At 32.8% G+C, this 21,550-nt stretch overlaps 1 protein-coding gene and 1 long non-coding RNA gene across 7 annotated transcripts; one reads left to right on the forward strand and one right to left on the reverse strand.

Moving 5' to 3' along the window:
• Positions 1-1,415: 1,415 nt before the first annotated feature.
• LOC100810235 (protein argonaute PNH1) lies at positions 1,416-20,586 on the reverse strand. Of its 6 annotated transcripts, none has more exons than XM_041014899.1 (25): positions 20,284-20,586; positions 18,983-19,097; positions 12,118-12,408; positions 11,655-11,863; positions 11,358-11,504; positions 11,120-11,253; positions 10,899-11,008; positions 10,167-10,273; positions 9,933-10,071; positions 9,739-9,855; positions 9,405-9,512; positions 9,232-9,303; positions 8,997-9,119; positions 8,301-8,460; positions 7,830-7,951; positions 7,543-7,680; positions 7,326-7,468; positions 6,922-6,984; positions 6,771-6,834; positions 6,553-6,688; positions 6,295-6,368; positions 6,056-6,150; positions 5,940-5,971; positions 5,596-5,735; positions 4,312-4,672 (listed from the first exon to the last, which is right to left on the reverse strand). In XM_041014899.1, the coding sequence occupies exons 3-25, from the start codon at positions 12,385-12,387 to the stop codon at positions 4,634-4,636; spliced, it is 2,742 nt and encodes a 913-aa protein (XP_040870833.1). In that variant the 5' UTR covers positions 12,388-12,408; positions 18,983-19,097; positions 20,284-20,586; the 3' UTR covers positions 4,312-4,633. The 6 variants fall into 6 exon arrangements, with proteins under 6 accessions (XP_040870832.1, XP_040870833.1, XP_025984030.2 ...); XM_026128245.2 differs by lacking the exon at positions 20,284-20,586 and adding an exon at positions 19,554-19,704; XM_006578388.4 differs by lacking the exon at positions 4,312-4,672 and having other exon boundaries at positions 5,389-5,735.
• LOC106798416 (uncharacterized) lies at positions 4,176-5,302 on the forward strand. The gene is made up of 2 exons (XR_001387951.3): positions 4,176-4,315; positions 4,905-5,302. It is a non-coding gene; the product is annotated as an uncharacterized lncRNA (long non-coding RNA).
• Positions 20,587-21,550: the final 964 nt, after the last annotated feature.

A 21,550-nucleotide genomic window follows, 5' to 3' on the forward strand; every position in this document is an offset into this window, starting at 1 on the left:
TAGTTGCCTTCTTATGCAAGTAACAGTGTAGGTTTGAACTACAGCTACCATTAAATGATATCCAAATGACTTGAAATTTTGTGAGAAACCTTATAAAATGATTAGAAGATAGCACAAAAAATTTCAAACTAAAATTCAAAGTCTAACTATAGAAGCTAAAAATGATAAGTTAAGAAAAATAAGAGAATAATACTTGGAAAATAAAAAACTTTTAACAGAATCGATATTTTTGGAAGAAGGAGACCTCAGCCGGCCTATGGCCCGCTACCACGGCATGGGAAATTTTTTTCTACCCCAAATACATATATAATAATAGTGATTCTGATAATCGGAGCAAAAGTTATGACTGTTTGAAGTTTTCACAAAAATCAAATTTGCTACTTTTTGGGAACTTTCAAATCTGACCAAACTAATGGCTCCAGCTATTTTTCCCACAAAATATGGATCAAAAGAAGTGACCACAAAAAGAATTCAGCCAAAAATAACAACTATAGCTACCAAAACAAAAAATCCCAATTAATTCAGCAAGTGTGGTCGCCAAATCCGTCGCAACGCACTATTCATAGCAAAATACAAAAACTGAAATAGGGGAAGCGCTTAACAGAAAAACTAAAACAAAACACACACTAAACAAAATAACAAGATACTAAACAACACTAACACAATACTAACACATCACGAAAGCATTAAACGTAAAACAACTAAACATAAAACACAAATCACTAGCTATTATGAACCTTTGGACACTGCTCCCCGAATCAAATAAATATTAAAATGCAGTAACTAGGAAGTGATCCTAGGTTGTTTCCCAACGAGCAATGATTAACCAATTGTTCATAATATACTAGCAGTAACAGTAACATTGGGGGGGGGGGGTTGTTTGTTGTGTGAATTAAAGAACAAGCGAACTGAAATACAAAATTAATAATAGTAAAAACGTGTTGTTTCCACTGATTCAGAAGTCATTCTCTTGTCCTAGGTTATGAAGAATTTGTCCCTAACAGTTAACCACTTAATCCAACCCTATTTTAATTTACTAAGCGAAAATCAATTTAGGGCTGTCAATATGTGATTAAGCAACACATACACCAATTAACCCCTTGTTCATTAAGCACGAATGCAATTTAAGCACAGAAGCAATTAATCGAACATGAAGCGTGCACAGATTAACAAAACGCATGTGGGTTAATTGGTGAAGGGAAAACTGCCAAGAAGCTAAATAATAAACAGAACCTCGAAGAGAGTTAAGCTTCGTCCTCAGAAGGAAACAACACCAGAAATTTAGTCTTCCATAATTTTAACCAAAAACAGAAAACGCAATTGAAGCTACAGACAGAAACGTAAATGAAACTGGAAATAGAAACGAGAATGAAACTAAAGCAGAAACGTAAATGAAACTAAAAGGCAAAAGAAGAAATAAAAACGAAATTGCAATTAGAAGCAGAGAATGGAAAAGTGCATTATGTGAACAGTAACAATAAGCTCAAAAACGTAAAACCCTAAACCCTATGCTCTGAATAATAGCTTAACAGAATAGCCTTTACACGAATCCCAAGGCTACTATAAATAAGGGTCACTCAGAGTCACTGAGCCCTATTACATTATTCTGGCCCAAAACGAAATAAACACTAAATAACATAAAATAAAATTGCAATCTCCTAATTAAAAATTAACTAAGGTAAACATTGCTTTATTTTCCCTCTTTAAGTCCACGACCAAAATCCGGGTTAAGCCCAATGCTTCATTAATTTCTGAAATTAGATTGAAAACATCAAATTAGCTGAATGAGCCCAAGTAATAAAACTGCCTAATTAATTTGACAATTAAGACTAATCAGTAATTAAAATGGTGCAAAAAGGGTTAAGAAATAGGAGAAAATAATGGCACATCACTAGACCTTGCAAACTAAGAGATATATTGCAAAACTACTCCTTATACAAAGGGCATGCATGTCCAAAACTACAACACATAGCATAGCAACATAGAAGAACATTGAGGCAAACCCAATTGCAAAACAAACATCAATCAAAAGAGAAATATAAGAAACAAAGAATAAAAGGGACAAATGAACCAAACTACAACCATAATAATAAAAAGTGAGGAAATAGTGGAAATACCTTCACCACAAAGGAACTTCCTAGTAGTGATGTGAAGAGCCTTAGTGGGCATCCTGACATGTCTAAATTAATGACAATATTACAACAATTAGCACATCAAACATGTCAAGTGAACAAGGTTAATCATAATATTATCACTTGATCCATTTATTGCATAATGGAAGGATTGCAGATTAGAAGAGTGACAAAAGGTCTGGAAGGATTGCAGATTAGATGAGTCCTGACTGGTCCCTTAACCCTGAGCCGCTTGTCCTTTACACCACGAACCAAGTCCGCACAAACTAAAAGTAACATAAAAACCGAAACATAAGCCTAAGGAGAGCGACAACCTTAAAAATGAAAACTACAATTAATTGGGGCATACCCTTCTCGAGGTTTTTGACGTGCTAGGAGGAAAGGGTGAATGTTACTTATGGATCTATCCCCAAGGCTCCTCCTGGCCGGGCTTTGTGGGCTTCATTGAAACATATGTCGCCATTATTCACGTCGATGCACAAAAATGGAAGAAGAAGTCGCTGCTGCGTCTGGAAATAAGAGAGGGCATTGAAGTACAATGGAATAGAAAACCTAGATAGAGGACCCTTCTTTCATCCTCTGTTTCAATCGTGCTAAATTGGAGAACTCTCTGCTTCAATCGTTTAGCCGCAACCTCTGCTAGGGTAACGTTACACCAAAGGGGGTGGGGAACCCTATTCCTAAGGGGAGATGTTTGTCCTGTTGCATATTAAACCGGTTGCCATCAACAAATCTGGTCCATTTAATTTTTTATTATTAAATCGGACGGACCCAAATGATTATTACTTTTTTTTCAAACTTACATTGGGTGCGAAAGGAGTTTTACATTCGCACCCTAGTCTTCATCATAAATCGAATATAACTATAGATAGACACACATTACACAATCTCAACACAAATGAGTTTCCACACATCATGCAATAGAATCTTTATTATGCTCCATCGTCTCTACTCCATGTACCCAAGGTCGGGTCAACGACCCCTCAAGGTCTCCACCGTCTCAATTTATATCTAATTTCCACCAATAATCATTTCTCTGTTTATCATGATGCATGTTCAATCATTGAAGTGCACACAAAAATGTTTCCCTGAACTTCTCTTTCACAAATAACGTGAGTACTGTCCTTGCCTCCTATTGTATCACCATAATTTTACTAATTGTGTGATTGAGTATTTTATTTTTTCTTAAATATGTAATAAGTTAATCATGTGTCTGAATGAGTTTGAGTGTTATAGTTGAACTTCAAGAACCTAACTAGAACTTGAGAGTAAAATCATATTAGGATGGATACTGATAAATGTCTTGTAAGCTTATCCTTTTGGTGTGTGTATCTTAATATTTATCTTACATTGACTTAAGATTTTGTTTTAATTAATTTTATGCTAATCTAACTATTAACTAGAAGTAGGTTTTTCTTTATAAAAAAACTAGAGGTAGGTTTACTGTTTTTAATCTATTAGAAATATTATTAGCTTTTGAAGTTTAATTATAGGAAAAGAAGAAGAACCGAAGACTTGGGAAGAAAAGATATTTGAAGATCAAGCCATGTCTTGTTTGGAAGCAAGTTGAAAAAACCTCTCCCTTGTTGCTGCCTAATTAATTAGTAATTGGAACTTGAAAATATACAAATCTAAGAAGCATGGACACCTCAATGGAGTGACGTGTCGAGATGTCTGACGTATTTCCGACACGGACACAGCTCCAATGCGATAAAGAAGTGTCTTGTTTTTTTGGCTGGACATGAATTGGACACGGCTCAACCATGATGACATGACGTTCGAGACACGGCCCAATCATAGACTCGGACACTTCTATTTTTGTTTTTTGAAGATTTTAAAATCGAATTAAAAATTAATAAAAGAGAAGGTAGTAGACAAAAGGAACAGAGGCCTTCTAGAGTCTCTTTTCCTTCACATTTCCTGTTTCCCTTTTGCATGATACCGTCCTTGAGTCACTGTCGGACGCTGTTTGAAGTCTAATCAGCCTCCGTTCACCGGCGCCGTCGTTGCACGATACAGCCTCGCTGACGTCGCTGCTTGAACTCGAACCAAACAGTGTCTTCTTCGTCACAACTCACAATCTGAACCTCGTTGTCAACGACCTCGCACCAGACCACGCTGTCGTCGCACCAGAAAACGCTGTTAGACTCGCACCGGCACCGTCGCCGCACTAGCACTAGAAGGTCCAGAACACGGTTTAATTTTTCACTTCCTTCCCCTGTTTATGTGATGTTTCCCCTTGGGTTTCTTACTACCTTTAAGTCCCTTCCCATTTTTTTTTGTGCGATCGGGACATTGGGATTCTCCTCAAGTGACTTAGGGACTTGGGGTTTTAGATAAAGTTTTAAGATTTTTTTCTGCGATGGAGAGAAAAGTTTTGTGCTGGTCTAACTGTGGTTTGATGGCTCGTGCTTTGTTTCGAATTTACTTGCCCTTTCTTTCACTACACTGCTGGGAAACTGATTGTATGGTTCTGACCATGATATAATACAGTTTGTTGACTATTTTCCAGAGTAGTCTGAGGAATGGAGATAGTGGAACTGCGAAAGCATATATATGAGATTATAGTTTTGATTTTAGACTGTAGACAAGCATGTATGTCAATAAAGCTAGTTTATACTTTATAAATTATAACTTTACCTGTTTACCAATGGTGTGTTATAATTATATTATATATTGTAGTTACATACTTTTCAACATTTTTAATATCTTGTAGTTAAATATATATTATTATTTCTTATTGTATCTATTTGCTTTGATTTTATTGTCCAGATGAGTAGTGCTACTAATCAAGCTATAGAACAAGATGTTGAAACTACTCTACGGAAATATGTTTCAAAAACAAGAAAGAAAGATGTCTGACGGTGGAAATTATGAGATCAAGTGCAACATTTGTGAACTTACATTCAAGTTCATGAGATCAAGTTTCAGATAAGTGATTATATATATATATATATATATGTATATATATATATATATATATATATATATATGTATATATATATATATATATATATGTATATATATATATATATATATATGTATATATATGTGTCGTGTTCCGTGTCCATGCTTCTTAGGGACGAATAGACAACTATTGTGATCCACTTTCTTGGTTGGGGTTTACTTGAAATTGAATGAGATACACATGCTTGGAACATTGACACAAATTTGAATGAAATTGTCCAAGGCAACCAACCAATATCAACATTGGATATTTACCTTAACTTAAAACGGCACTACGCAGAGAGAACTATGACTTTAAAGTTACACTAAAAAAATTCCATGCAGAATTTTCTTACAATATGAACATGGATAATTTTTTCACCTCTAATTAGTTTCTGTCTACTATATATATGCTGCTGTTTCTCTACTTTGAAGCCTTTTATTGTGCCTAATTCAACTGTAAAACATAACATTCTTCACCCTGCTCTATTCAACAGTAAAACATAACATTCTTCACCTTCTCTTTCAGAGCAGGCAGTGGCCGAACAGGCCCTTCTTTCAATCTTGTTCCTCGCAGTTTTGTAATCTCAGCAACATCAGGTTCCATGTAGAATCGAGCCCTGTAGGCTGCTAGATGAGCATAATATGCTGGAGGCACTGCACACACAAAACATAAACATTACATCAGATAACAGTAACAATATGCCTTGAAACCAGTTAGTTAAGTTTGCAAAGAAATTTCAATGTTTGATTGTGTTTAAACAAATTTGTGTGTAAGGACTGTTTTGATTAATCCTTTGTATTTGAAACTAATATTACTTATTGGCATATTAGATGAGTGTTTATGATCAGCAGAATTACCTACTGAAACAGACCGTGTACATCTTGCATAACTGCAATCAAAATGTTAGGAAGGTTATGTCATCTTAAAAATAGAGCATAACAAATTTGAGATCATGAATAGAGAAATTATTTACGTGTAGCACAAATTATTGGTTAGAGACTGAATTTCATCTGCAGTGAAATTGTTCTCGTCCCAGAGGACATGATAGTGTGCTGGTCTACTTGTACCCTGCAAATTGCCAATCACCCACTTAAATTGGATGCTACAGCATGCTAGACATTTTAATGGTTTTCAACAATGAGAAGTTGAATGCAGCAATTGACACAGTTTCTAGTTCTAGCCAATGTAGCAGCATCAATACGGTTATCATACCTGAATTCCTGCATGACTGCATAAGTAGAAGTCGAATTCGGAAGGATGACAGATCTTAGAATCTACCACAGTACCTACATTACAATAAGTCCAATCAGTGGTTAATGAAATTGGAGAATGAGCAAACCCACAAAACTTTTTTTAAGTCAAAATAGTCTTAAAATCCTAATTGAGTACATCACCGTGGAACTTTCACACGGATATCCTTAATATGGTGGCAAGCACAAAGTATAGCAGCTGGCCAAAGGAAAAACTTACCAGGTAAGATATTCCCACTCTTATCAGTGCTATTTCTGTCGTCATGATTGTTTGCGAAGAGTCTAGTGTGATGCCGTTTTTGAACAACTACAAATGTTACTGGAGGTTGGTAACTAGGTTCCAAGGATGCACAAGCCTATACACAAAAAGAATATAAATATTGGAGAATGCCACATTAATAAAAATAATAACTTTGCTGAATTGTTTTCTACAGGTACCTTGCGAATGGCATCAAGCTCATATAGCAAAACCTGGTAGAACTGTCCCTCACTTACCCCATCCCTGAAAAAATGTTGGATAACATTCTAATTAATGTAATTCCACATTCTTATTCCTGACAAGAACAATATCAGAACAGATCAGTCCTACCTGTAAAAGATTATTCTCAATGGTTTTTGTCCTGTTGCCTTCTTAAATGATAGTAAAAGCTCCCTGCAGTTTCACAAAGTAGTATGAACTAATTAGCATGCAGACGTTAGATAACATCAAATAATAAATGCTAAATAAAAAAACATTCAGATTTCCTTAGTGGTCAATGATTGAGCTCAAAGACATTCTTTACTCAATTCTAAAGCTTCAGCCTGAATCCATAAAGACTGTGAGCCTTTGATAATTCGAAATTGGAACAGTGACAACCCGATACATTGTGAGGCCATTAAAGAAAAATCAGGTCAATACAACAGGGGACCCTATATGAATTTGAAACAAAGTATAAAATTTAAGCAAACATGTTTGACATAGACACAAAATTGGAAGAGACGCTGGTTAAGTACCTAATCATACCACCATAAACTACACCCCTCTGTGGATCTTTCCAGCATCTGAAAAGGTCTTGAATGAGTTCTTCTCGATGAGGCTGAGCACAAACCAGTCCTGCATACTTTGTTACTTCAGGCCAGTCCTGGGAGGCTACAACCTGGATTACCGTAATCAGTATATATCAAACATAGGGCATCCCTTAGTTGTATATATGAGTTTGGAAATGCTTACAGCAGCAATGGATGGACAAGAATCCTCTCCTGATTCTGGATGAGTTACATCGGCTCCAAATATTATTGTTGGAATATCACTAACAAGTGGAATCCTCCAACTTAAAGCATCCAAAAGTACTGTGTTTCTTCCTCCCATCTACATGAATAAATCCTTTATCTAAGCAAATGAAAATAATAACAGATAAAAGAACGAGTTAAGAGACTGAAGTAAAATATTAGTGTAGCATGCAGCCACCGTGTCACTTTGGATCGTAAAGTATGGTTGAGTATTTAATAATAACAGACCTTGACATTGATTTTTAGTGCCACATTAGCCAGGTACTGTCTATTGATCTTGAATACATGTTTTGTAAGGCAGCATTGAGAAATCAACCCCAGATCTGTTTCGCAGATTCTTTTGAGATCACCTGAATGAAGAGTTTGATTCTTTAATGCAGGCATGAAATAATTTTCACCACAGAAAAGATGAAACGAAATATAGGTAACAAGAGAAATGCTAAGCATCTTTTTCTAGAAAGTAGAACCCGTGTTTATAAATGAAATTTTCAGGACAAAATAAAAGAAAGAAAGAATATCTGCAAGAGGAATGAGGCACTAACATTTTACACAGGTAGAATAAATGAAGAAAAAAAAAGGTGAAAATGAAGAAACATCAAGTTACTATTACCTCTAAACATTTCTGTGATTATAAACCAGTACCATCTTATAGTTATGATTATGAGGTAATGCAAATGGAAGAGAGACCTAGAATCATACCATAGAGAGAGCCATTATTGTCTGGAAGAATGGCAATCAGCAACTCTAGCTCTTTCCCATCAAGTTTGTCTATAGCAGCAGAATGTACATACTTCAAAGCCTTCTTTACCTGATCTGGTCTTGCCGAATATATAGGAATCACGGGGTCCTGACTGAATTCCTGATAACAATTAAAAGAACAATGTGAATGTCAAGTGTGTAAACAACAACAATAACCTATTCCTTTTTCCTCTCGGTGAGATGGGCAACAATAACCATTGATTGTACTATGCCGTGAATGTCTTGAACCAACTATTCCGAAAACCTCTTAGGTGAACACGTGCAAGCAGTTCTATTTAGCATCTCTAATATTCCCTCTCAAGCAAGATTCCTTTGGGTTTTAAGGGATAAATAATATAATGCACAAGTCCACCTACCTTATGTTTAAATTCAATAATTTATGAAAAGAATGGGGGCGACAAAGATCAAAACTTAAACCACTTGGTGATAGATACTCTGATATCACCCAAAAGCTAAAACTACTAGGTGAAGACACAATAATGGTTTTACATTACATCTTTACAATGAATGTAGTTAAGTGTTGATGATGATATATAATGGAAGAAAAGTCATTATAATTTGAAATAGTATCGAGTGCAATTCAAATAAATAAAGAGAATTCAGATAACAAGGCATAGCCAAAATTTGAAGCTTTACCATGCCTGAGATTTGGCACATCTGAACTAACTGTTGGCAAAATCCACGAGCTGTACTCTCCTGTACACTTCGAGAGAAGTTGATACACGCCCAATATCTTACAGTACTTCCATTTATAACTTTCTGCATTAAAATTACAGGAATTACAGTAAGTTGGAAACAAGTAATTTTCCCTTTTATTTTCTTTCATTAAAATAATTACATCTAATATATTATTTGTTCATTCTTAGCTGACCTTGTTCATCATATTCCACTGACCAACTTGTGGCAAGTATTCTTTCTCTCTTCCAGTGTCGTGATATTTCAACTTTAGGGACAAGAAGAGCCAAAATATAATGTAATCATAATGGAAAAACTGCTAAAGCAAACAACATTTGTAAACAATTTAATTAATTATGATCAAATTACCCATGGAGCTGGAAGAACCCGAGCCTCAACTGATGCAAGCTTGTTCTCTATGCTGATGCCAAACTCCTTTGCATAGGGATTATTCTCATAATTGTTTTGTTGAATTGTCTGCAAGTAAATAGGGAAGTTCTAGATAAATAAAACAGGCCAAACACAAATTTTTGTTTGATGAGGAAGAGCTTATATGACTATTAAAGGATGAAATCACCATGATTGCAATTTAATACATGGCAAGGACCTATTTAAACTATATAATGTCCAATCCACTGAAAAAAAAAAAAGGATCAGTAAGGGAAGGATGGAGGGTGAGACCAAGAACCCATGATAATATGACCTGCAAAATGTCTGTCTCTTGTTCGCGGGGCCTTTGACATGAGATCTTCAGCAGAGAAGTTATCTGCTTTTCATTTAGCCCTTTTGTATATCTCTGGCCTCCGACTATCTTGCATGCCTGGGACAAGATTCACATGAGTTCTCGATGGAAAAGCTAGAATCAAGTAATTTGATTAAATTTAAAGGAAAGATTACCTCCATTGGCAAATAGTTCACCTTCCTTTGACTTCCTACTTGAAGACAAGGCAGATGAGAATATTTGATAGTAAATCCATACGTTTCTTGAAAATAATCAACTACTGATTTCATGTTCATTTGCTCATCGAGAGGGAAACTGTTCAATGGGGAGAAAAAAAGAAGAGAAAATCATTTCAAAGGAGGATTTGTGTAAATTGTAAAAGTTCAGCCAGCTAAAGTTAAAAGACATACACTAGCTCCCTTGTAGGCTGTGAAGTCAGTCCTGATATTCTATACTTCCTTCGAAAATTTCCTCTATGTGTAACTTCAACTTTTACACCTCTTAGGGCCTTTTTGATCTGCTTGCCAGTGACAGCACAAAGATTTTTTGGTTAGATACTACTTAAATTTGTCTCTCAATTTGAAACCTAAAGACATTGCCAATTAAATTCTTCAATAACCAATAAAGGAACTTTTCATTTCAAAGATTTAATCATGAATCTCAACATTTGGTAGGTACACTTGAACAAATTACGAGCTCAAGCCATTTGGAAGCGAAGGACTTTTTGTTTTCTTTTTTGTTGAAAAGAAATTTTGGCTGGGAGTTGATCAGTCATATGAGGGCACTAAACAATAGACTCTTGACCTCAGAAGATTGCCCAAAATATCTGATTGAATATGCCGATGCCATTCAAGTAAGAGCATATTGGCATATGAGCAATGAATTTATAGTTTATGAGCAAGGTTTAAAATTATGGTTGCAGTTTTATTGCAATCCTTGATATTGCATACAAATGCGGCTAATGTGGCCGCAATTGAATTATGTTGTAGAGATGCTAAAAACCTTGAATTTCGGCCACAATCACAGCCACCAATCGTTTGTTAAACCTTGCTTATGAGGCTTTTTGCAATTACGTCATTCATTCTTCATGAATCGTGTAGTGGAACAATGATTGCAGAGCTTCCAAAATACAACATTCATACCTTGATACGATCCGCATCCGACAACAACTTTGAGTGCACATCTTGTCCCAAAATTTGAGCAACAAAGTCAATCACAGGTAGTGGTTCAATAAAAGCCATTGATGACATATCTGAATGAAATAAAACATATTGGAAGAAACATCAATGACAAAGGAAAATGAAATACAAAATAGGAAAACTAAAAATTGCAGCTTATCCATTATTCTTAGTGGAAGCCTAACCGATGTTAAGTGACAATCCCATCTGAGTAGGCCTTATACTCTGGTAGAAGCCCCTCCATGATTCAAGGCCACCACCCAACTGCTGTGGTTTTCTTACATCCGGAGAATAGAGAAACCTCCCAATCGACACGTAACTACACATACACATGAAGTCATAAGAAACAAGAAAAACAATCAGAAACACTGGTTCAAAAGGAGGCAACACATAATTTTCAAAGAAGAACAAATACAAATGCACCTCTGAGCCGCTAGCTCCCTTAGCACAATGTCAAAGACACTTAGCGCTTCCTGCGGATTGTTCACTTGTTTCCCACTAAGAAGCTCACGTAGCTGATGCATGCTGACACGAGTTGCAAACTTGATTACCACCTTAAAATCCCTTTCCCTGTAACAAAATAATTGAAACTCCTTAAGACACTCACATAGTCACATTCCACCAAACCGAAATGTTGCTCGCAAATTCAGAAACAGTCAAGGATCGGTTAAGAACAACATAAATTACTCTTGCAGACAACGTGGTAGCTTGAACAATTACCTGGTACCACCGGTAGCATCATCATCCACACTCAATGTTACATTGAACACTTTGTAAGTAAAAGGAAGCAAACCGGCAGTGTAAAGGTTTCTCCCTCCATCATACACAGGGAGCCTCGTGGCTAAGTCAGTGTTCCTGTGAAGCCTCACCAACTCTGCTATGATAGCCTTGCTTGTTTTACGAGAAGTGACTTCAGGTGTTATTATAACCTTCACATAAACAAACACAACAACTGAACAAAGTAAGTAAAAAACAATTCTAGACAAATCCCTTGAATTTCATCATTCAAAAGAAGATTTATCAATTTGGGGGTGTTCATATTTTTCTCCACCCCCCTAATTTGATTAATATGGAAGAAGCAATATTTTTCTAAGCACTCTCAAGAAGGTGACAAAATATAAAATTATTTTCTTAAACAAAAAAAATTGGACCATCCATGCAATAGATTAAATTAGAGGCTTACATTGTAATGGCTCAAGTCAGAAACTGATATATCTGCAAGAAAGTGGTTAGCTTTGATGACACACTTAGTACCAAGTTGGCCAAAGCCAGGCCTTTGATGAAACACAAGACTCTTGCAAGTGGCAGAAGAGAAACCAAGGTGTGAATCAAGTTCCGTTTCTTGCATTTTCTCTATCTTGCACTGGCTCCTTCTCCTGCACCTTCTTCTACGTTCTGCAGATTTCTGAAGAGGCCTTCTAGACTTCACTGGGTGCTCCTCTGGATCCTTCATTTTACACTTGGCAGTGTAGTTCTGTGGAAAACACACACAAGCCAGTTTCACTTTGTTTTTGTCTCTTAGGAGAAGGGAGAAGGTTGGAAGAAGAAGACAGATATTCCAGATGGGAAGAAGAAACCGAAAGAAGGTTATTTTATGGCACAAGTTATACGTTTCACTCATAAGAAACCATGTCTTGTTGGCTAAAGCAATGAATGAATGGCCCTTGAAGGAAGAGAATAGAAAGTACAAAGAGTGGGAAAGAAAGGAAACTTTGTAACGGCTGAGAAGCTGAAAAGAAGGGGAAAAAGAGAAGGGGAGGATGGCATGACATCAAATCCAGACAGTGTTTTCCTCTTCCCCTAGGCGCTGTATATTCTATGAAAAGATGAGGATGATAAATAAAGTGACGTGCATATTTACATGCAAACCAGGAATTGCAAATATATATATATATATATATATATATATATATATATATATATATATATATATATATGTTTGAAACAATTGAATTAGATATTGAATCGAAAAATTTGTTGCTACAAAGAATTATTTTTTGTGAAAGATACTTATTGTCTTTATCTAGGGACACTCACAAATTTTCTTACACGATAAATTTATTTATTGATTTTTATAAGTTATATCAAATATAATTATATTATCCATGAATCGTTGGTTTGAGTGAATTTCTGGTTTTGATCCTTTAAGTAAAGTTTTGAATTATAATTTTGTGGATAAAAAGAAGATATGATTAAAAAATGATACTCCATTAAAAATGATGACCAATTAAGTTTTTTTAATATAGATTAATCGTCAATAAAATATTAATAGTAAATACTCTAGACCAATGTTATTGTGAAAAAAAGAAACATGATTTCTAATTTATTAGAAAAAATGGTATGAAACTTGATTATTATATATTGTAAATTTTTTTGAAGGATATGCATGCAACTTTAACGAAATTGAGAGTTTTTTTTTTTTTCTTGTCTTTTAACTATGTATAACTATAATGACCCCTCCACTGGCCATTGGAACTCGGAATCAGTTACATTGTGCCCAATTTGACAAAAGTACCACTACTTGAAATTTTTTCCATATGCTCCACAAGCTCGAAAACATAGGGTTTCCATTGCATACATAGACCATAGAAGTAGGGTAGAAACAAACTGGCCGTGTGTGCTGCTATGCTTAATTATTTGGGAAGTGGGTATTATAGTTGAGACCCAAAGGACCTTTTTTTTAATATTTTTTTTTGGTTTCATTTCGTGGTCCCAAAGGGGAGGGATGTTTTTGAAAATTTACTCTACTCCAAGTTCTTGGAGGGACAGCATGCATAATCCCCCTTTTGCAGAAACCACAAAAAAAGCTTTAACTCCTTCCCAAGTTGAACTACTACAGCGACAGAACATGGGGGTAGAGCAGTCACCACTACTAACACAACAGACTCAAACAAAATGTGAAGCTGGGTTGGTGCTTGGAAAACCGGACAAGAGTGTAATGCAAATTATACAATGGCATGAAGTTGCCACCAAATAACAACAATGTCAGTTGTACGTGCAATTGGTAAAAATAAAAATCCACTGCTGCAAAATAAAACTTTGTCATGCATGCCTGGCCGAAAAAACCAAAGATTTTGGCTCTGTTCTCTTTGGCTTTGGTCTTTTGGATGGGAACTAATGTGGAGCTGAGAAAAAAAGTGGGAATTGACGGTAATGCTTACAAAGACATGAAGAACAATCATGTGTCTCGTCGCTTTCAAACGCCTCACGGAACAGACACAACAACAACATCCCTAGAAAATCATTCACACAAATTAAGTTGAAGGCTCCAAATTTTGAATGGACTAGCTAGTGTACTACCCCTTTGATCACTTTTGAATAAGGGATCTTATCTTTGATTTTTATTCCAGAGCGAAGCCACATTGCTTTTGACATATCTTGGTGAGATTTTTTATTTTTATTGAACAAAGTATCAATTGTCCTAGTAGAGACTCAGAGGATTATCGTACATGTCTAAATCACAAGGAGTTTTGCATAGTTGTAATTACTCAATTAACCTCTTGATCAGTGAAAATTTTATTTGGAACAATGCACGTCATTATTTTAAAATTGAGATATTTAATACTTTTATTTTAAAAAATTCACAATTTTAATTATGTATTTCATTTGGTTCTCATATTTTAAAAAATCTATAATTTTGGTTATCATATTTTAAATAATCCATAATTTTGGTTTAATATTTAATTCATATGTTTTATTTCTTTAAAAGAAATAAAACATAGACAAAATTAAGAATTTGATCAATATTATAATTTTTTAAAAATAAAAGAATTGAATATTTCTTTTAAAATGGAAGGATCAAAATTACAGATTTTTTAAAATAAGATGTAAAATGTCTCAATTTTAAAATGGAGGAATCAAAATTACAAATCGAAAAAAAATAAAAAGATCATAATTGCATTTAAGTCTTAAAGATACTATATTTATATTTTCCACTGATTTTTTAAATAAAAGATATTTAATGCATAATTATATATATTTTTAAGAGAAAATAGTTTGTACACTAACAATGATCTAGTCATAAATTTTATTTATACTAAAATTTTATTGATTTTTTATAATAATTACCTTAACATCATAAATGTCATGATTACTTATTATTTTGATAATCACCGAAATTGGGACCGGAATTTCTATTAAAATCACTAGATTTTCTCATACATCTCAATTCTTTGGAGTCAACTATGAGACTACTCATCCACCCATCTAAGTAATCATCATCATGATTTTCTATTGGTTTATACTAACATTACAAAGAAATAAATTTTTTAAATAATTTTTTTAATTAATATATACTAATAGTGTAAATATTTTTGCACTATTTTTATATTTTCATTTATTATAGATTATCATATATAATAAAAATAATAATTTTTATAACAATTATTTTATAATTATATTAATATCCAAATTTATTTTTGACAGTTTTACACGGTCAATATATAAAAATTAAACTCTAATAAAAGATACTATAAGATATCATATGCAAAGAAAAAACAAAACATGTGCAGCAATTAGTTTTCATAATATTATTATTATATGAATTATCGAAGTGGATTGGTGTGAGGAAAAAGGATAATAGTGCCTTTAATTTCCATATGGATGCTGTGCCAAATACTCTCTGACTGCTTCTTTGGTTAGTGTGATTTCCTTTCATTTCGTCACATCTAATTGAGAATTGCATACTGTGAAAAATTTCCAGGCCACTCCTTCAAATGACTATTGTTCTTCCATCTGTTGGGTTCTGTTCTTTGTGGTCATAATCAAGTAGACTTTGCACCATTTTTTTGTAATTTTTCTTTTGTTAGAATTATTTAATTTTGAAAGACAAGACTCCAAACAAAAACACAGGCCCTCCCTCCTGCACCGGCCGAAAATGTACTCCAATTTTGTCTCTTATTAAGTAAATGGAAAATCAGATGTGAATATGTCACCGTCAATTGATATAATTCGTGTGAGGTAATCTGAATTGTTTACCCGATTCAGCTATATATCTATGGCCTAAGGCGACCCTACTTAGATTATGACTAAAAACAAAGAAACTAGGTAATATTCGTTACACCCAAGGAAAGGATTGTGATCATTGTCACGAAAAATATAATGGGAAAGAGGTACATCAAATTTGTGCGCGCGCGATATATATATAAAGAAAAAAAATCGCAAGTGGGAAAGCAAAGTGCATTTAACACAGGGTTTTGTTCTGCCACGGATGACCTTAGCATGAAAAAAATAATCTAATTATGAAGAATTTATTAATAAACTAAATGAAACTCAAAAAGTTTATTAAAAGTAAAAAAAAAAACTAATTTTTATCAAAAAAATAAAAACTATTAAGTTAATTCATTAAATTAAAAGTATTTGATAAAATAAATGATTTATCTAACTGGTAAAATGATATAAAAGACATGTTTATTTAATGTTTCTTATATAAATTTATTTATTTTATGGACAAAAATATTTGTTTGGGTAATTGTAGTTTAAGTGTGTTTAGCTAATGTTTTGGTATACAATAGGACAAGAAAGTTAATATCTAAGACCTTATGTAAGCTACTCAAGCTCCCTTCCCCCCCCCCCCCGTTATGCTTAGCATGGGTTGTGTTAGGTTAAAGTTTAAATAATCTTAAAGACAAAATATTTTATTAAAATAAATTAAATAATAAATAATATGGTAAATAAAATGAACAGCATAATATTAAAAAATAACTAAATAGTATGATAATTAAAATAGATATTTAATATTGTATAAGTTCAGAGACTTACATGTATAAATCTATTATCATGTCTAAGTCTCTTATACTTGTGAACACTTCTTATTAATGAATTGAGATAAGTTTGACATTAAAAAGATTAAAACAGACAGACACATGATTTAAAAAAATATATTCTTAAATACAAGCTAGCTAGCAGACAAATTTAACAAATACAAATAAATAACCCCCAAGATTATTTGCTACACCAGTTGATATTATAATTAGATTAATTTTTTTATAAAACATAAAAAATTAAAATATTTTTTTAATGAAAAAATTTATTATATATTAGCAGTATAAAATAATATTATAATAAAAATTGTTAAATATAATTATTAATTTTTATAATAATTATTTTTAAAATATCAACGATAGTAATTAATTTCAAATTGTATGACAGTATAATCATAATTTTTACACTGATAATATATAATCATTAAACTCCTCTTTTAACTGTATATTAAATTACTCAAACAAGCTACAATGTCTATTAACTACTCTCCGGCATCTATTCTCAAAACATGTTTATTAACTACTCTGACCTATTTATTACTTTTCCTTGTTTGACTATAAATGTCTATTTCTCGTGTTCTCCATATTAACTCGGAATTTTAATACTACTATCATATAATTATAATTAAGAGTGAGTGTGGCAGAAAGAACAATAGTTTAACTAACACGGTTGTGTACCTATTCGAGAAAGAGATATTAATGTAATGCATATGATGAAAAACACTTCTCCATATAATCCATGATCAGGTGTTAGAAGCAAGTTTGTGTTTTCGTTAGCTAGTTAAAATAAACAAGCAAAATCATAAGAAACATTTAAAGATCAATATAAATATTCATTCGTAATAAAAAAATCAGCATCTCAATAAAATTAAAAAAGAAAGATGGAAATGGGTTAAAGTAATTGTTAAATATCAATTAGAAAGTATTTCGTGTATTGCATAAGTATTATGAGACTATTAAATTTTTGGCAGGATTCTGATAAAATTAATTAAAAAAATAGAAACATCGACACTTGAAACATTTTGTTTTGAAAATATTAAATTTAGTTTAATAAATTAAATATTGTTTTAACAATAATTTGTAAATATTGATTATTCTTGATATTGATCCAAGAAGTCTGAGCATTAATTATAATTTAAAAAAGATAAAAAAAATCCATTAATCAAATAGTAAAAAGGGTATAAATTGATATTAATGTTAAGTACAATAAACTTACAATACATACACTTGAAATTTAAAAAGTATAAAAATTAAAATATAAAAGAATAGAGATTCTTGAAACATTTGGTTTTTAAAAATATTTAAAATTATTTTAATTGATCAAATATAATTTTGATAACAATCTGTAAATATCAATTTTTATTCAATATTGGTTAGAGAAAAAAAATTAATTAAAATAGTTTCTTAAAAAATCCTTTAATTTGATAGTATTAACGATGGAGACTTTTCACATTGACTATTTTATTTTTTATTTTTGATTACTAGTATAATAACTTAAAATAAAAATTGGAATACATTTATAGTCGGGGGGAAGCCCTACTCTTGCATATTTGTTTATAAAACCTTTCTTGACAAACATTAAGGCGATCAAGATTTTCTTACATTATGTGAGTATTTGTAATTAAATATAAGTAAAATGTAAATTTCAAGAATTTTTAGGAGAAAATTTCGACAATGTTTATTAACACCTTAAGAAAATATTCTCGAACAAATCCCAAAATAGTTAGTTTATTTTTTTCTTTCTAATTTTCTATAAGTCTTTGAATTTATATAAAAAAATTATTTTATTTCTTATTGTCAGTAAAAAAAAAAGACAAAGAAAACTAAAATATATAAATTTTATTAAATTAAATAAAAAAAATAAAGAGTTAAAGTGCCCATGATTTACAATGTAGATTAATACGAGAGTTTCCTCAATTATTCTGTGCACAATGGTGTTTTGTGGCTTTTACTTTTTAGAGATGTATTTATGAGTGTGGAAATAGCCGAAAATAGCAGTGGAGGTAACCCATATTGCAATCATGACAAAGTGAGACCCAACTCAACCCATCCACCCTACAAGCTAATGCAACAAACATTTCACGTCCACAAATTCACACACATAAACACAACAAGAAGCAGAAAGGTACACTCACTAATTACTGAGGCATAGACTTTTTTGTAGAGTGGAAAAGCTAGGTGTAGAGATAAAAGAGGTGCCAAAATATAAGGCTTCTTTAAATTGAAAAATCTAGAACTTATTAACTTTGATAGAAGGGAAAGAAGCAGCAGCTAATGGAAGCAAACCTTTTGCTTTACGCTATGTGTGTGTCTTAATTCCTCTGCTCCAAGCCAACTATATGATCAGTGTATTAAATATGAAATGTGAAACTCAACCTTCACTTTATCTCTTCTATTCTCCCTGCACACAAAGGAATAATACTGTTACTGCAGGCTTTCAATTAAGGGTTAAATACATTCAAAAACTGCAGCTAGCTAGTCTGCAATTAATATATGCCTAGGCACCTTAAATGTTGAAACGCCAGAGTGGCTATATGCACTAATAGAGGTTTTGTTTTTTGTTTTTATATGAAGTACTACTATTACTACTACTAGTTTATCATGGTAAATTTTTACAATAAAAGCTTGCTCTATCTAACGGCCTATTTTGAAGCGCAGACAAATAGAATGGTTTGTGGTGAATGCATATTTTTGTGTGGTGGCTCTTAACCAAAGTTGAAATTAAAACATGAACTTAAATTTCATATTTGTGTGTATATGAAGGCAACCAGGGTGCTTTTCTTAACTGGTTTTGGTGAAACAGAAGTAGAATGACACACAGGACTAAGCTTCTAGATCTAAAGTATTTAGAACAAACCTCAAGTCAAATTTTAATTGATTTGGCTGGGAAGGGAGACAACAGTGAACACCATGCATGGCCTTGACCAATTTATTCCAAATTGCATAGAAATTATGAAGAAGGAATTTAATGAGATATTTGTGAAATATTCTTTTAGAGGGAGGAAACAAACAAAGGCGAGTTTGGCAGGAAGCAGGAATATATAAGGAAGAGGAAGCAAACAAAGCACAATTGCAAATAACATAATTTAGGGACTAGCTTGGTGTGAATACAGAGAACGCTACCCTTTTCTGGTTATTATTAATTTATTTTTGCCTAAGGATATCTTTCAATTAATAGTCGAAGATTAATTTCTTTTGAGACGTAGAGATCATTAAAGTATTACTTCTCCTAATAAAAACTTTTTGATATGTACCATCAGAAAATCAAATTCTTTTTTCAACATACTTAAAAAATTTAATTATCTATCAACTGTGTTGGACTCTTCTGCTACACTAACTGATAAAACATTGAGGAAGTCCTCCCGAGTCCAGCACTTTCAGAAAATGGTCTTCTCTGCCTTTAAGAAAGGAGCTTTAAACGAGAAACGAGATCTAAGAAGCGTGCCACTTTGATTATTTAAAAGGATAGAAAACAATGAAGCCTTTTTTTTGTCTTTTGGGAACCAGGAAAAGAAACGCCACATATATTAATGAAAAAACACACATAGTATATAGTAATGCAAAGGTGTGAGATTCCATGTACATACAGAGAGAGTGGTCTGTGTTGTGCTGTGCTGTCTGCTTCTGGTGCAAAGCTTATACATCAGTGCATTTCCCAGCAGCAGGTTCCGTAGTTAATTTTGCTTTTGGGGTGTTATGAGAGTGAAGAGAAAATTAAACAAATAATTTTAAGGAAAAGAGAGTTTGTGTCAGTTTCTTACAAGAAGGAAAATATGGTGTTGGTGGAGAGGGTTTTGTAGTCTTTAAGAGAGTGTGCTGTTATGTCAGTTAATATGGGGAAAAAAATAGAAAGAAAGCAGAGAGGAGTTGTGGCGAAGCATGTGTAATGTGGCGAGGGGTCAAACTTTTATAAAGCAGGAAAGAAGGCGGGCACTGCATACGAGGGTCTCATTTCTCTACTAGTGGGTAGTGGCTTGTACCTCTACGTTTATTTTACAAGTATATCTGAATATGTATTATTTATATAAATACAAATTAATGTTTTTTTTATAATGTTACTGTTTCTGTTTTTAATATAAGAATCAATTTATTTACTTTTTACGTTACATTTTACTTTTTGTCGTATAAAAATTGTAAAAAGACATTGTCTCCCTTTTCACAAAGTATGTTCATGTTATATTGATTTTTCAGTTTTAAAAATTATATTCTATTGAGGGATAAATAAATATTATGTTTCTATTTTATTTAATATAAGTGAGTTTCTTAGATATATTTCTTTCTCTTATTTATGATTTGAAAATTATCAAGTGAGTGGGTTTGAATCATTTATTATTAATTTTTAACTTTAGATGATGAATAAAAAATATTTTAAAAGAAATTCCCGAATTAATAATTACTAAGTGTTTATAGAATTATTTTATATTCTAAAATCTTAAAATTAATGGTAGTGGTATTGAAATTAACACAAGACATTGAAGAGTTCTCATGAAAAAAATTCTTGAAAAATTCATACACAGTGATGGCTACAAACATGAAATCTTGATGCTGTAAGAGAATGAGCAACATGAACTCTTGAAAACATTCTCCCTCCTTTTTCTTTGTGCAATATCTGCTACATTCTTCGAAGTTTCTAGAGTAACTTTACTCTATGGTGTTTTCATTTATTCATTTCATCACCCTATCCTTTCTTGTAATTCCTTTTTGCAGATTGTATGGAATCAATGTTTGTGGTGAAGGAGGGGAATATGAAACATTAACACTTGACTGCCCACTCTTTTCTGTGAGTTCATGCCACCACCATTATTGTGATTAACTAATTTTTTTTCCTTGAGTTCATGCCACCACTAGTATAGC

This window comes from Glycine max, chromosome 4 (genome assembly GCF_000004515.6).
Source record: "Glycine max cultivar Williams 82 chromosome 4, Glycine_max_v4.0, whole genome shotgun sequence".
Taxonomy (NCBI): domain Eukaryota; kingdom Viridiplantae; phylum Streptophyta; class Magnoliopsida; order Fabales; family Fabaceae; genus Glycine; species Glycine max.